Source organism: Peromyscus eremicus, chromosome 6 (assembly GCF_949786415.1).
Source record: "Peromyscus eremicus chromosome 6, PerEre_H2_v1, whole genome shotgun sequence".
In the NCBI taxonomy this organism is placed as follows: domain Eukaryota; kingdom Metazoa; phylum Chordata; class Mammalia; order Rodentia; family Cricetidae; genus Peromyscus; species Peromyscus eremicus.
In genome coordinates, this window is record NC_081421.1 from 16,454,901 (window position 1) to 16,471,966 (window position 17,066).

The 17,066-nt window shown below is 38.9% G+C and overlaps 1 protein-coding gene across 1 annotated transcript in view; it reads left to right on the forward strand.

Moving 5' to 3' along the window:
* Positions 1 to 5,708: 5,708 nt before the first annotated feature.
* The window catches only part of Adad1 (adenosine deaminase domain containing 1), a 37,156-nt gene continuing 25,798 nt past the window's right edge, over positions 5,709 to 17,066 (forward strand). The window contains exons 1-6 of the mRNA XM_059265251.1: positions 5,709 to 5,893; positions 6,264 to 6,443; positions 7,410 to 7,598; positions 9,887 to 10,054; positions 11,873 to 11,941; positions 16,681 to 16,806. Coding sequence (XP_059121234.1) covers positions 5,776 to 5,893; positions 6,264 to 6,443; positions 7,410 to 7,598; positions 9,887 to 10,054; positions 11,873 to 11,941; positions 16,681 to 16,806 — 850 coding nt within the window. The 5' untranslated portion in view covers positions 5,709 to 5,775. The remainder of the gene's footprint in view (positions 5,894 to 6,263; positions 6,444 to 7,409; positions 7,599 to 9,886; positions 10,055 to 11,872; positions 11,942 to 16,680; positions 16,807 to 17,066) is intronic.

The following is a 17,066-nucleotide window of genomic DNA, read 5'->3' on the forward strand; positions in this document are numbered from 1 at the left end:
AAACCCTCCTCATTCTCGCTAATTGGACTCCCAGAGATCCACCTGGGGCCTAGTCATGGATCTCTGAGGTTTGCAGACAAATGGATGGATCTAGAAAAAATCATCCTGAGTGAGGTATCCCAGACTCAGAAAGACAAACATGGTATGTACTCACTCATAACAGGATACTAGATGTGGAACAAGGATGACTGGACTGTTACTCACAACACCAGGCAGGCTACCTGGAAAACAGGACCCCAAGAAAGACACAGGGATCGCCCAATGACAGAGAAATGGAATGAGATCTACATGAACAGCCTGGACATGAGTGGGGGTAGTGAAGGGCGAGGGTCGAGGGAAAGAGAGCTTGGGTGAGTGGGAGATCCCAGCTGGATCAACAACAGAGAGGGAGAGCAAGGAATAGGAGACCATGGTAAATGAAGACCACATGAGAATAGGAAGAAACAAAGTGCTAGAGAGGCCCACAGAAATCCACAAAGATACCCCCACAACAGACTGCTGGCAATGGTCGAGAGACAGTCCGAACTGACCTACTCTGGTGATGGGATGGCCAAACACCCTAATTGTCGTGCTAGAAACGTCATCAAGATTTTATGCAACTGTCTTGATGAAAGGGTTCTGGTCATTAGACAAATGCGTATTTAAACCACAGTTATATACCTATTATAATGTAAAAATAGGATTTACCACTGATTATTTTTAATAATGCAAAAATTATATCATTTTTGGAAGTTTAGTGGTTTCATATAAAGTTAAATATACATTTACCAATTTCCCCAGCAACACTACTAGGTACTTACCTAAATAAGTGAAAATTCATATATAAAATTTTTTATAATGACATGTTCATAACAGCCCAAATGCAAACAACCAAGATATCCTTCAACAAGTGAACATATAAGCAGTGGCACAATATACTGCCAAGGATTACAACTCTGCAATTAAAAAAGTTATCGACCCTACACAATAACATGGTGAAACTTTTTTAAAATTATTTTTATTTTATGTTCATTGGTGTTTTGCTTGCATGTATGTCTGTATGAGGGTGTCAGAAGTCCTTGAACTGAAGTTACAGGCAGTTGTAAGCAGCCATGTAGGTGCTGGGAATTGAACCCAAACATTGTAAAATATTATTTTAAGATGTGGTGCATTTGTTTATGCTGTGGAACATTTGTGTTAATGATGCAAAGATGTGCTGCATTCTTTTATGTTTCATTTGTTTAACCCTATGAAGTTGTGTTACTTTGCTACTTTGCCTGTCTAAAACACCTGATTGTGGTGGTATTGTATTCCCCAAAATATTGTGCACCCTAATAAATTTATCTGGGGTCAGAGAACAGACAGCCACTAGATACAGAGGCTAGAAAATGGTGGCACTCACGCCTTTAATCCTAGTATTCCAGAGGCAGAAATCCCTCTGGATCTCTGTGAGTTCAAGGCCATATTGGAAACAGCGAGGCATGGTGACATACGCCTTTAATCCCAGGGAGTGATGGTAGAAAGGAAAGATATATAAGGTGTGAGGACCAGGAACTAGAAGCATTTGGCTAGTTAAGCTTTTAGCTGGTTAAGCTTCAGGCTTTTGAGCAGCAATTCAGCTGAGAACCATTGGGATGAGGACACAGAAGCTTCCAGTCTGAGGAAACAAGATCAGCTGAGAAGTTGGCCAGGTGAGGTTAGCTGTGGCTTGTTCTGGTTCTCTGATTTTCCAGCATTCACCTGATGGTCTAATAAAGAGCTAAATGGCCAATGTTGAGGCAGAGGAAAGGACAGGTAGAGCTGAGGCAGAGAATATAAATAGAAGGAAAAATCTGGGAGAAGCAAGAAGGAGCCAGAGAAGGACAGGAGAACTTCAGGGGCCAGCCACCCAGCCACCTACCCAGCCACAGAGTAAGAGGGAAAGTAAGATTACAGAAGAGAAAGGTAAAAGCCCAGAGGCAAAAGGTAGACGGGATAACTTAAGGAAAGCTGGCTAAAAACAAGCCAAACTAAGGCTGGACATAGATAAGAAATAATAAGACTCCATGTGATTTATTTGGGAGCTGGGTGGTGGGACCACAAAGAGAAAAGAGTAAAAACAAACAACAACACCCGAATCCTCTGGAAGAGCAGCCGGTGTTCTTAACTGCTGAGCCATCTCTCCAGCCCACATGCATGAATCTTAATTTCCTAAATTAAAAAGATGCCAGAGCCCAAATGTTACTTACTAAGAATTACAAGACATTATGAAAAAGTAGTATGGAAACAAACAAACAAAAAAAAAGGATGAGTGATTGACAGAAGTAGTGTGGTTGATATATTGTTCACCCCAATAAACTTATCTGGGGGTCAGAAAACAGAACAGTCACTATATTAAACATAGAGGTTAGGCAGTGGTAGCACAAGCCTTTAATCCTAGCATTCAGGAGACAGAGATCCAGACGGATCTCTGCGAGTTCAAGGCCACACTGAGAACAGAGCCAGGTGTGGTGGCACACACCTTTAATCCCAGCACTTGAGATCTCATGTCTTGCTTGGGAAAGACACATGCCTTTAATCCCAGGAACTGATGGCAGGAAGCAGAAAGGTATATAAGGCGCGAGGACCAAGAACTAGAGGCTTTTAAGCTTTTAGGCTTTTAGCAGCAGTTCAGCTGAGATCCATTCGGATGAGGACTCGGAGACTTCCAGTTTGAGGAAACAGGATCGGCTGAGAAGTTGGCAAGGTGAGGTTAGCTGTGGCTTGTTCTGTCTTTCTGATATTTCAGAATTTATACCAATAGCTGACACTGAGTTTTTTATTAATAGCCCAGGACTAATTCTGGCTAATGCACAAAGGGGAACTGGCCCTGAAGAGAAATCTCTTATGGCTTATATAGGTAAGTTGCCTTTAGATTCATGGCCCCAAGTTTCACTTTGGTTAGTTAGACCTGCCTTACAGAGACAGAAAACTGCAAGACTTTGGACATGTGAGAGATTTACAAAGTAAGATATTGTTACAGTTATGTGAAATAAGCCACAGCTGTTCTTTGGGAGAGCTGTTAACCAGGGTCACTGCTGCCTGGCAGAACTATGCTCTTCCCTGTTAAGAAGCACAGGGTTTTATGATCAGCTGTTAGCCAGGCAGAGGTATATTTGTTTTGATATGCGAATAGTGCTTGATAAACTCTGTCTTGGGGAACAAATCTTGACCTGAAACATCCTCAGCACATCTAAAACCTAGTTATGTTTGAAGTTCAGTTGCACTCTTATCTTCTTGTTTTCTAGGGGGTCTGGGTTAGCATGCTATTTATCTGGAGTTAAGGTTAAGACAATGCTTCTTCAACTAACTTCTCTGTGTAACTTAATATTTTCTAAGCAAACTTAGTGGTAAACCCTTTATGATATTAGTTTACTTCCACTTTCTCCTTCACCTCTACATAATTTCTATAACCATATATAATTATGAAAAAGCATCAGACCAACAAAAGTTGAGGGTGTATGATCATAGAAATGGGGAAGACTTTTATCACCATGGAATGCCTTTACTGTCTCCAAGACTAGGGAACAATGAATGTTGGCTGAGATCGACATGTTTGGAAGGGTTATTTAAGGACTCCTGCCTTTCATAATGGGAGTTACAGCCAACTAGCTTCTTGAGGAGAACCACTGGGAAAGAGAAATACTGCTGCCTTAGCCATCAGAGCAAAGCAATGAGGGAAAGATTCCACCCGTGTTAACCTAGGCTTCCTGATTCAAGGCCATGAGAGACACGCTACCTGTCCAGTCCTGCAACCACTGGGCATTTGACTCTGATAGTAACTTTGTCTACCTAGTTAGCCTTCCAGTTAGTAAGTCTCAGTAAATATGTCTCACAGGCTACCTCTTTTTCTTGTCTCTCAGATACCTACTCCAGCTAGAGAGGGCTATTCAACAAAATACCTGACCTATACTCTTCAAACATATCTAAGCATGAGAAACAAGACTAAAAAATTAGCACAGACCACAGGAGACAATGGAAACAATTTCTAAATGTATGTGGCAACCTGAATCCTGAGAGAAAAACTGGACATTAGTAGAGAAACTCTAAAATCCAAATGAATGTTTTGTATCAGTGTTAATTTCTTAGTTTCGATAAATTTGCCATGGTTATACAAGGTAACACAAGGGAAACAGAGGGGCTCTACTGTCATAATTTTTCTGCAAACTGTGTATTGTAAAATTTCACTTATTTTGTGGTGTGTGTGTGTGTGTGTGTGTGTGCATGTGTGAGTGTGAAGGTTAGAGAAGAATGTATAGGAGTCAATTCTCTCCTAAGGATCAAACTTAAATTGTGCTTTGCAGCAGGTGCCTTTACCCACCGACACACACACATTATCTCTCTCTCTCTCTCTCTATATATATATATATATATATAGATAGATAGATAGATATAGATATATAGATATATAGATATTTAGATATATAGATATAGATATATACACATATATGTATATATATTTCTTTTGTTCGTTCAACTTCTGTTCCATATCTACCTTTACTATTTGACCTTAATATAACTGGATTTTGTTATTAAACATTTTACTCTCATCTTTATTCTTATCAACGAAAATTTCTGGAATATTAGTTATTAATGGGCTTTTGCTCAAGCAAACTAATCAAGACATCTTGATAATAACTAAAGAAAAATACTTATTGCAAATGTTACAAGAATGAGATTGTTTTGTCTTTGATTTCATTACACACTTGTGGATGAATATTATTTCTTGCTACACTAGGTAAATGGCCATCAATCCTATTGTCCTTTTCTCTTCCCTTAATTTTAAAAATAGCTCTGATTCTTGAGAAAACCTGCCCATACATATAAAAGAGTAGATGCATCAAAATGTAAGTTTTGTGCTAACAAAACTCAATACTTTGAATTCCTTGATTGCATGCCAACACTTGGTAATTTACTGTTGAAAATATTTTCAATTACCTATCAGGTAACACCTTGGTTAGGTTTCCTTTCGACTTTTATGAGGAAAAAAAAAGACTAAAAAATGTGTATTTTGGGGGAAGGGGGTTGGAATCAGTCACCCACATATTAGGGCCATTTGCTTCCAGCCTCACATCTGACTTCCTTACGGTTCTTTGGGGCCACACTAGTGGAGCTTCTGCTTGTCAAAGGTCTAACCCCTGGGCCCTTCTTAGTTCCTACCTAGAGATAAAGTGTCTTTGAAATAAGTCTCAGGTATCCCTGGCTGCCTGGAAGGACCCTGGGGAAGTCCTCCTAGGTACAGACACTTAGGCAGGGTTAGACAGCCATCTGGTGTTTTGTGAGGGCTGGCACACTATGTGTAGACAACTGATGTGACATGGTGCACTGTGAGGGCTGGGGTCACCCTCAGTGAGGCCGGGATAAGCAGCCGTGCCATGCACTGTGAGGACTGGGGTCATGCTAAGACAACTGGGGTGAGGACAAGCAGCCTCATGAGCAGGTGAGGGGGGCAGGGTAGGAGAAGAGGCTGAACCTTGGGACTTTGTCTTCCACAGAGATAGACAGCTGCGGACGTGCCCATGGCCAGGACAGACACGAGGCCTGGAACCCGTGCAGCATTCGCCCTGACCCGGACGAGCCTACGCAGCCAGCGTGCGCCAGGGGCGCAGGGGCGGAGGGGCGGGGCCGAGAGCGGGGGTCCTTGCTGATTGGACGACGGGCGCCGCGGGGGCGCAGGCCCCACTCCTCAGGGTCAGCACGAGGGGCCTTTTGAAAGACGCGACTGGCCGCGTGCCCGGCAGAGGCCTGAGGCGAGAGGTCGACGGTGGCAGCGCAGCCATGGCGACCGCGGGCGGCAGCCGACGAGCCCCGGTCCCGGGCCCTCGGCTCGGCCTGCCTCTGGCCGCTCACCTGCCTGCGAGCCTGGGCGGCGAGGGCGCGAAGGACAGCCTCGGGGGTGCGCTGGCCCGGGGGTGTGGGGGCACCGTTCGGTTCTGTCCTCTCCTGCTTTCATCTCTCTAGACCGTGCTAATGAGGCCCCTCAGTCCCCAGGAGACTCCTGGTCCTTCCTTTCACGCCCACCCCGTGGTCCCTCCATTCCCTTTTGTAGTTGAGCTTGGGGGAGGAATTCTGAAGACTTCATTGTCTGTTAAAACACAACTCAGCTTTGAGGTCAGTTACAGAGGGATTTGGCAGTAGCCACGGGAGCCTATGTGTGTGTGGGGGGGAAATCTGTGGATTTAAAAGTTTTCGTGGGTTTCTCTTCCTCCTTCCGGGAACTTATTTCCCTGGGATTTTTTATTTTCTGCCAATTTCATCCTAAACAGATGAGAAAACTTCTGGAAACAATGACTGGTTTCAGAGTTCCAGGGTCCCCAGCTTTGCTCAGATGCTGAAAAAGAACTTACCAGTTCAGTCATCAGCTCAGACGGTCGCTCTGCCCACCGGTTATTCCTCCGAAAGTTGCAGCCTGTCGAATATGGCATCCAAGGTTACACAAGTGACAGGTACAACTTCCTTTTTATTTGTAGAAGTGCCTTGGTACATTAAGACCCTGGGATTGCCAATAAGTGTAGTGTTGGTTTGTTTTTGGGGGGTGTGTCTGCCTGTCTGTCATCTCCGTGGCCCTGTCGCATTTGGAGTTAGTAACTGTGACTTACAATACAGTAGATGGCCTGTAGAACTCTTTAACCTTGCATTTCCTAGTTTCCACCTTCACTGTTAAATTACTTAAAGTATCTCACACACACACACACACACACACACACACACACACACACACCCGCCCATGAGGTGTCAGGGAAAGAACTAGGCTAATAAGTCCTTTGTATTCTATAGACCACTTAGTATAACATAAAGCAGAGGCAAGCATACTGTAAACCTTAGGCTGAACTGGAATCAGTGGGACTCAGTGGGATAGGCATTATAGCCGCAGATTAGAGCACAAACTAGATTGTAGTCCCAACTAAACCAGATCTGTGTCGTTTCCATTCTAGGCCTTAGTGAGCGCATCTGTAAAAATAACTTCTCTCTGAAAACATCACTAAAGTTCCAATATTTTTTCTAGCACTAATATAATTAATATTTCAGTACAGTGTGTCCTCAGTGTGCCAAAAGACATTTACAATAGCAAGTTGTGCTTATATGTGTGCCCAGACTGTCTAGTAGGAACTTGGGGGAAAGATATGCTTATTTAAGAAGGATTTTCTTTAAACCATTCTAGGCCTTAGTGAGCGCATCTGTAAAAATAACTTCTCTCTGAAAACATCACTAAAGTTCCAATATTTTTTCTAGCACTAATATAATTAATATTTCAGTACAGTGTGTCCTCAGTGTGCCAAAAGACATTTACAATAGCAAGTTGTGCTTATATGTGTGCCCAGACTGTCTAGTAGGAACTTGGGGGAAAGATATGCTTATTTAAGAAGGATTTTCTTTAAACCAAATTGACCAGTATAAACATTTGTTCTTAGGTAATTTTCCAGAGCCGTTGCTTTCCAAAGGGCTTTCATCTATTTCAAATCCTGTCCTTCCTCCAAAAAAAATACCTAAAGAATTTATAATGAAATACAAACGTGGAGAGATAAATCCTGTGTCAGCCTTGCACCAATATGCACAAATGCAGCGTGTTCAGCTTGACCTTAAGGAGACTGTAACAACAGGCAAGTTTGAAGTTATGTCTAATTATCCCAGTGCTAGCATTTTTTCCCGATAGAAGTAGGGCATATAAGTGGTTCTGTGTTCACTTATGGTATGCATTATTAGGGCTAATGAGTGTCTTATGATGCAAATAGTGGTACAATAAAGACACATTTCTGGCGATGTTAGGGATCTGTCCTGAAGTGTAAGAAACATTCTGTGACTGTGATGGCCTAGAAAGCAATATGTTCAAATTTGGACCGTGAAATTCAAGGATTTGATCTGAAAAGAGCGCTTCTGTGGTTGATGCTGTATGTGCAGACTTGTCTGTCATTTCTTCCACTCTCCCTTAAACCTGAAAAAGTCTCTTACCATGTTGTACCTGTGGATGGATTCAGGAGTGTAATCAGTTAAGACCAGAAAGAGGCTTCTAATCTCTTTATGTTGTGGACACTAAGTAAGAACTTTAGGAACTTGGGAAAATAAGAGATTAGGTACTTTTAAGAAACATTGACTAGCCAGACAGTGGTACACACCTTTAATCCTAGCAATCAGGAGGCAGAGGCAGGTGGATCTCTGTGAGTTCTAGGCCAGCCTGGTCTACAGAGCGAGTTCAGGACAGCCAGGGCTACATAGAGAGACCCTGTCTTGAAAAAGAAAAAAAGAAGAAGCATTGACTAAAAATGTGATAGTAAAAACACAGCTTTAAAATATTTGTATGCATGCATAGTTTTGTTTCTTATTTTGCAACTTTGCCTGTATATTCCTATATGTATCTCAAAGATTTGCAACATAATTTAAAGCTCTGGAATTTTTTTTTTTTTTTTTTGGTTTTTCGAGACAGGGTTTCTCTATGTAGCTTTGCGCCTTTCCTGGAACTCACTTGGTAGCCCAGGCTGGCCTCGAACTCACAGAGATTCACCTGGCTCTGCCTCCCAAGTGCTGGGATTAAAGGCGTGCGCCACCACCGCCCGGCAAGCTCTGGAAATTTTACTGAAGATTTTTAAGAAGTTTCTTTGGGTGAAATACCAGTAACCTTAACATGACAAAAATGTGCACTGTAGTATAAAGTAAACTGTGGTCTCAATCCTTGTTTAACTTCTTAGCTTTCCTACACTATTCTCAAATAGATAAGCCTTAGAAAATGTAAGCTATTAGAAAAAGATAAAAAATGCCCAGTGTAAATGCTTCACTGGTCTGAAGAGTGCCAGTGGTGTTCGTTTTGTTATAAGTATGATTCAGTACATTTGTGAACCTGTGTTGTAAACAATGTGAGGTTCAAAGCTCAGCATTCTCATACAGAACACTTTTAACAAATTTAATATGTAATATACCTAAGAATCATCTGAGCCACTTGTTAAGAATGTAAAATGTTCTCTGGTTTGGTAGTTTAGATAAAAATACATGTAAACATGGAAAAATGGAAAATAGAGATGTTTAGGTAAAGGAGAAAAAGCAAGGTTAGCCAGATATAGATTTAAGTTCCTAATAAAATCTTGAGTGTATCTTTTAAAACCAATTAATATAGCATGGTTGTGAGAAAATAAGACAGTCCCTAGCCAAAAAGTAGTGATTTAGAAATTTAGTATAGATTCCTAACATTAAAATGTTCTACCTGTAAATTTAGAAGATGATTAAATTTCATTTTTCATGAGGCAAATACAAAATCCAAGTAAAGGTAATAGTGTAAAGGTAATCCTGTTGGAGAATTTGTGGAAGAATGGGCATTCAGTTTAATTCATGAAGATGCCTTTTCTCTTTCTTGTTTTGTTTCTTCCTATATGTTCTCCGACCCTCCCTTTCCTGAGTGGTAATGGATTCAGTTGCTTACTATGATGCTTTAATGGGTATACAAAGTTTCTCCAAAAGTATACCTTATAATTTGGAGCTTATAAAATTAATAGGGCCATCCAAAGATGAGAGAAATTTAATTTTATTTGTATTGAAATTTTGAACATGAATACTTCTAGAAGTCTTCAAATATTTTATTACCTCTCAAGTAGTTTAGTAAATATTTGAGTGCTAACCATTGCTATACATTATACTGTATTCTGAAGCTGTCTTTATTGCTTGCATTATATCTGCAGCCAATATAGCTGCTTGAACCCACAAAATCAGTTTAGGGGCTGATAGAACTATAATTTTAATCCCTAATTAGTCTACAGAAAGTTGAGTTTATACTAAAATGAGATCATTTAATACTAAATAGTTTTCTAGAACTTTATACTGGAATATTTTCATAACATTCAGACATTAATTGCAAGAATATTCTGTGAATTATTGTAGTGTTCATTCTTGGTTCTTTTTCAAGGTAATGTTATGGGACCATATTTTGCTTTCTGTGCTGTGGTGGATGGTATTCAGTACAAGACTGGACTGGGACAAAATAAAAAGGAATCTAGATCCAATGCAGCAAAATTAGCTCTTGATGAGCTTCTACAACTTGATGAGGCCGAGCCAAGAGTTATAGAACCAGCAGGTAAATTGAACTGACTACAGTGTGTTTGAATGTGTCATTTTCCAGAAGGAATCATCTGAAAGACTTAATGAAGGATTACTTAACAACTACAAAATTAGATTTTGAATAATTTCTCTCAGTTGCTGTTTGCTGAAATGTTTCATAGTTACAATGATCTTGCATTTTCATCACAAAAAGATATAATCATGTTTTGCCAGTAGTCATACTAAAGGATGTAAAGTAGTATCTTTTGTGGTTTTGACTTAAATTTCCCTATTGATGATGTGTTTATTGGACATTATCTTTTTAAGGAGGAGAGACAAATCCTGTTAAAGTCATTTCTTCCATTTTAAACTAATTCTATTGTTAGTGACTTTTAAAACTTTGTGTATTCTGGGTATTTATAAGATACTTTATGTACAAATAAAAACATTCCATCCTGTGGGTTACCTTTTAACTTTATTGATAGTATCCTTTGATATATAAAACATTTTATTTTTTGATAAATCCAGTTTTCTTTTGTTGTCCGTAATCTTTGGTGTCATACCCAAGAAACTATTGCCAAATCCAATGTCATGAAGTTTCTCCCTGTGGTTTCTTTTTAGAGCTTTCTGGTTTTAGCTATTACATTTACAAATTTTTGATAAATTTTTATTTTCATATAAGATGCCAGTGTACAACTTTATTCTACAGCTTGTGAAAATTAGTTTTCATGGGAGCGTTTGTCAAAAAAATGCCCTGGCACTCCTGTTAAAAACAACTAGATTATATCTTTCTGGGCTCTCTGGTATGTGTATATGTCCTTATGCCAGCAATACACTCTTTTGATTACTGTCATATTGTTTTGATTACACAGCTTTGGAATAAGTTTCTAAATCTGTGTATGTGAACTCTCTATTTTTATTCTTTTTCAACTTTGTTTGGCTATTTTACCTGGTATTTTACAATGAAGTTTTCCTTGTGCAGTTTTGTTCTGGTTATTGAGATTATTTATTCATAATAAGCAGAATTTAATATCTCTAGTTTTCCTTCTGCTTAAGCCATATTCTCTTGAGTAAATGGATTTTAAATCCTTCTTTCTGAGTTTTCAGCTTGCTTTTCTCAAGTCCAGGAATATGTGTCTAACTCTAGTTAGCATTTTCTCTAGTGTGAGATGTCAGGTAACATCACCACTCTGTCTTTACTTGTCTCTGTATCTTTAACTGGTTTTTCATCTTGTTTTCTTTTAACTAAGTTTAAAAACCTTAGCTTCCAGAGCCTCTTCAGTTAAACCTTCCTGATCTTTTTCCTCAGGTGTCCCTCTGTCCCTGTGTCACTATCTTGTTTTGCATGTGCTCTGTAGCTTTTAGGGCTGATCTGGAAAACATTTGCAAAGAATAGGACTAATATTATTAGAAAATTTGTAGCACTGTCCTGTTAAAAGCCTAATAAGAGCATTTAAAATAATTTTACTCATTTTGATAAAATGTTAATTTTAAATGTTTTACAAAGTATTATTGTAAACAGATTGTTCTCATGTATCTGAAGTAAGCTCAGTTTCAGAATGGTGCAGCTTTTACAAAGGAAGCTAGGCTGTGCTGTTAAGATCAGGAAACTCAGAAATTAGTTTGCACAGCTGATGTCAAAATAGGAAGACCAACTGAGCCAGTGAGTACTTGATGATGACAGAGCTGACAGAAGTGTAAAGAAATAGAACCATTATGTATGGTCGTTCTTGGGTTGTTACTTTTTGGAGTGCATTTTTGGATTACTATTACTACAGAACAGTAAAGTGCTGGCTCTCAGTTCTTTCTAAGGTTGCCACTTCATTGTCTCTTTATGTCTTCGTTTTATTTACAGGACCTCCTCCTATCCCTGCAGAACCTGTTGTCACACCCGAAGCAGCATATGTTTCAAAAGTACAATATGGTAGGACATGATCTTTTTAGACTATTAACCTGATGAAAAATTAAAGTGCACAGATATGAAAATGTACCTTAACATTTTATTCAGACCTTTCATGCTTCTATTAAAGGGGAAATGTTCCTTAAAAATTTGCTTGTAGTGAGAGAAATGAGGTTGGAAAGGAAAGATTTAAAAAGGGATTTTAGCCAGTTCCGATGGTACAGCCATATATAAGTCCTAGCTGTTCTCAGGGCTGAGGCAGGAGGATAGCAAGTTCAAGGCTTGCCAGTCCACCAAGCAGCCTGTCAATGTAGTGAGGCTTCTCTAAAAATGGGAAAGGGGTCTTGGACATAACTTGGTGGTAGAGTGCTTGCCTAGATGGTATGAGAACTTTGTCTCAGTTGTCAGAACCACATGAAATACTGGTGGGCAGGATCCTTTTAATAAAGAGGTAAGTTAATAAAGCATGTACATGGTACACACATATACATGATGACAAAACACATAAAATAAAATCTTTAAAACTCATGTATATATACATATAAAAATACACATTTTATATATGTATAAATGAGATTAAATATATAGGTAAATGTACATATTTATATATGTATATATTTGTGTGTATAAAACTTCAGTTGAAATTACTGTTTATGTGACCAAGAACTAATTAATTCTCGTTGTACTTTAATTTCTTCACTTTTAAAATTGCCATTAAGGCAATTACCTCATCTAATTATTGTGAGGATTGAGTTGATAGGCACAAAATACATTGGTTTCTGGCGTATAGAAAGTGTTAAATCAGAACTTGCATTGTTTTATCATGATTGTCATATTCAATATTGTAAAGCAATTGTATCCTTGACTGGTAGCCTATTGTCTCCTGGAAGGCAGGAAATTCTTCTTAATTCCTATACTGATGATATTTGAGAGACACTTCAGACTTTAAGGAAGGCATTTGTAAGTTGAAAAGAGTTTCATTTCATTTTTCTAGGCCTGGAGGTTAGGGTTTGGGAACTTTGGTTCCAGTCAGCCTTGCTGTTCTAGTCGTCTTTCTAAGACAAAGAAAAAAGGTCTCAATTATTTGTGTGCTTGCATGGACAGACCAGGGAAATAAGCACATTCAAGAGACAAAATCCACTAAGAGATAGGTATGGTCACTTGACCTCAGAGGTATAAGAGTTCATGAACATCCCTGATGGCTCAGTCTGCAAGAGTGGTTGCTTATGGTAGAAAAGGTTTTGCCATTCCTATTAGCCTCTGAATATCTTTAATGATCAAGGGGGTAGATTTCAAAGAATTGGTAAAGGATCTAAATCGTATTACCCTAGGAGAACCTGTCATAGTATGTGAGTCAGAAAGGATACAGTTAATAATGCAAAGGTAGAGTCCAGTTTTGGAAATTAAGTTTTGGAGCCAAATGTCAGAAAAGGGTAAGCAAACAAATATATGGGGTTAAAATAGGAATTGAATGTTTAAGCTTTTGAAGAAAAAATAAAGATTTGAGACCCACAAAAAATTTACTGAACATTTCATGTTGGGCCAGTTATCAAGGTCTGTCTGCTTCGAAGTACATTTCTAATAGACTGTATTTCAGTAGTATACTGGCTCTGAAAATAGATTCAGGTTATCATGATAATGGGTATCTCTTGAAGTTAGCAACTTGTAGTCAAAGAAGTAGCATAAGAAGGCTGGAGAGATGGCTCGGTAGTTAAGATCTCCTACTACTCCTGTAGAGGATCCAAATTCAGTTACCAGCACTCATAGCAGGCCACCCACAACTGCCTGTAATTCTAGCTCCAAGAGGATTCACCACCTCTGGTTCCTATAGGTACCTGCACTCACATATACAACACCCCTCACACACACACACACATACACATACACATGATAAAATACCTTTAAAAGATATTGTGAACAGATTTTATGTGTGTCACGGTTTCATCTCGTTATTCCTAATACCTTGCGATGCTGTTTTATTCCCTCAATAGCTAGCACACATGTATAGGGAAAACAGTATTGTACTTGCTCATTTTTTTACTCATTTGCTGAGAGGAATATTTAGTAACTATTTGATTTGATTATATTCAAAATATTTCTTTCAATATTAAGACCAAGGGGGCTGCTCAGCAGTTAAAGCGTGTTCTGCTTTTGCAGAGGACTGGAATGGAGGGAGTATGTTTTCAAGATTGGGTGGCTTACAACTGCCTGTAATTCCCAGCTCCAGGGGATCTCACATTCTCTTCTGGTCTCCATGAGTCCCCCCCCCACACACACACATGCACATTCACACAGAAAAACAGAATGCACACACAAATAAAAATAAATCTTTAAATTAAGAGAAGAGCTATTTTAGCATATTGTTTTGTTTTTTATGGTGTTCAGGATTGAACCCAGGAGTACATTTGAAGCACTTTATTACTGAGCTATATCCTCCTCATATATTGGCACAGTGATGAGTCTCAGATGTTCTTTGTGATGTTTTTAATATGCAGCAAAACATTTTCTTACTATATCCATAATTTGTATTCTGTTGCCCCTAATTGCAGTGTACTTTCTGTATCATAAAATAAGACACAAAATAATTGCAAACCATATAGTACATTCATTCTTGGAACGATTAAAGAGAATGAAAAAACATTAACAGCCACCTTCATTGTTCATGACTAAGTAAATACAAAGAGTAGGCTTTAGTGTGGTCTTGGCTTTATTTTTTCAATGAAGTATGTTCATATTTATAGATTGTGTTTCAAAATACCTGTAGAGAATTGGTGGTAGTGGTCCTGCATCTGGAGAGGGGAACTTATGAATCTATATCTTTCCTCTATAAAAGAAGAATAATTAAAAACATTTTAATGGAAATTTCTTTTCCTGTACCATGAATTCTGGGTGATAAACAGAGCCACTAACAGTTCACTTAGCTTTAACTCAAAGTTTAATTTTGTAATTTTATGACTGTCCTTTTACTCTTTATGTTTTTTGTAATGTGATTCACCTGGTTTGTTTCAGGTATAGTGTTAATAATATTAACAAATAAAAATGCAAGTTCAATGAAAATGAGAACAGATAAATGGACTTAAAATAAGTTATATCCACTTAGCAAGGTACTGAGACTGCTAATGCATTTGTGTGCCTTTTAGAAAATTATGATTATTAAAAGAATTTATTGAAAAATTTAAATAGTCATACATTTCATATACACGCATTGCACAAATGCAAAATCATTTCAGTTTTCTTTGAAAATATTAAATGAACTATGAACCACCTGATAAACCATTAACATCCACCAATTTAATATCAATGTTTGGGTGGGAGCTCCACTTCAACCCCTGGCACCCTGGCATCCCTGTACCCAAAGAGTCTGGAATGTTCTGGTGGAAGATCCACCTCAACTTCCTTCCTGATCTCTTTCCCCAAACCTGCCCCTTCAAAGCCCATCAAACACAGCTCCTCCCCCAGAGAGGCTCAAGACCACTCCCACAGGGTATATAAGCTGCATCCCCAAAAAACAGACTCATGGTTCTTCTGGTCTGTCGTCCTGGTCTCCTCTCTGAGGGGCCCGGGAATCACCCGGGAACGCTTTACCCATTAAACCTGGGCTTTTCCAATTCGGTCTGATTCGATTTAATTTGGATTGCTGTGTCAGCAGAGAGGCCTTCAGGGTGAAAAGACTTATCAATTAAGAACCTTTTTCAGTGGTCTAGGCATGTTGGCAAATGCATATAACCCCAGAGCTCCAGAGGCCAGGCAAGAGGATCATGAGTTTAGGGCCAGCCTGGCCTATACAGTGAGATACTGTCTTAGAAACAAAACAAAGAGACAAAAAGCAGTGCTATACAACCAACTTTGAGAAACACTGAAGTAAGTGCCTTTTGCCATTGCTGACCCTCTGGACAGTGACCTTTCATTAGCAATGCACAGTTGTAAATGAACAAAATATTAGGTCTCCAGGGCTCTGCTGTGCTATTTCAGGCACCATCATATTAAAAATAAATAAATAAATCAAGCTTCCTGGGTAACTAATTTATATTCTTGGTTATATACACTGTTCTATAGTGATTCTGGTTACTACTGAGAATTACTTGAACCATCTTTCAAGGTCAGGAAGTTTTTTAGTTGGAATGTGGAACTGTATCAGAAGTGCAAATACTTTTTGGGTTGCAGTGGTTCTCATTGGGGCAGATTCTAAGTAATTTGTGTCATGATGACTATGATGAATGTGTTTAGATTGTCATAAGTTGGGGAGGATTATTGTCATTAAGTGGAATGTTGCAATATGTGGCATAGACAGTAATGTACAGCCAAAAAAAAATACCATGTTTATCATGAGTTTGAATGTCATGTCTAGACTGAGTTCAGCAAACATAAGCAGAGTGTTCAGGTAGTGAGGTTGACACTGACATATCATTCATAAGAAGTTATTCACAAAGCTCTATAATTTGTATTATTTATTTATTTATTTATTTATTTGAGACAGAGTTTCTCTGTGTAGCTTTGCGCCTTTGCTAGAACTCACTCTGTAGCCTAGGCTGGCCTCAAACTCACAGAGATCCACCTGGTTCTGCCTCCAGAGTGCTGGGATTAAAGGTGTGTGCCACCACTGCCCAGCTTAATCTGTATTCTTTTACAACTGAATACAACCATGACAAAAAGTGGAAATTTGTCCATGTGTCTCTATAAATTAATAACTAGTGTAACTGCAAAAATAAAACATTTCTTGGAAAAATGCTCTTCAAATTTGTACTGCTTTTTATTTTTTCTAGAAGGGAGACAAGTCCAGTATGCCAAGATTTCACAGCTTGTTAAAGAAACATTTAGTCAACTAATTTCTACCCACTCGCAATATCTGAAATGTAGCAGTTCATTGGCTGCTTTTATAATTGAAAGAGGTAAGTCCGTATATTTGGTATATGTTACTTTGCAGAATTAATTAAACCTCAGTAATTTGAATTATACTTCAGTAATAGGGTTAACTGTCTGCTTCTTTAGACAGTAGTGATGCATTGATTTGAAGTGACCTTTTCTGGTAGGTGAGTCATTAGATTCAAAGCCTCTCAAAGGTAGAAATTAAATGGACTGACCAGGAGCCAGTGGAGAGCTGCAGAATAGAGACCAGAAGCTCTGCCATCTCCAAATCTAGACCTCAGTA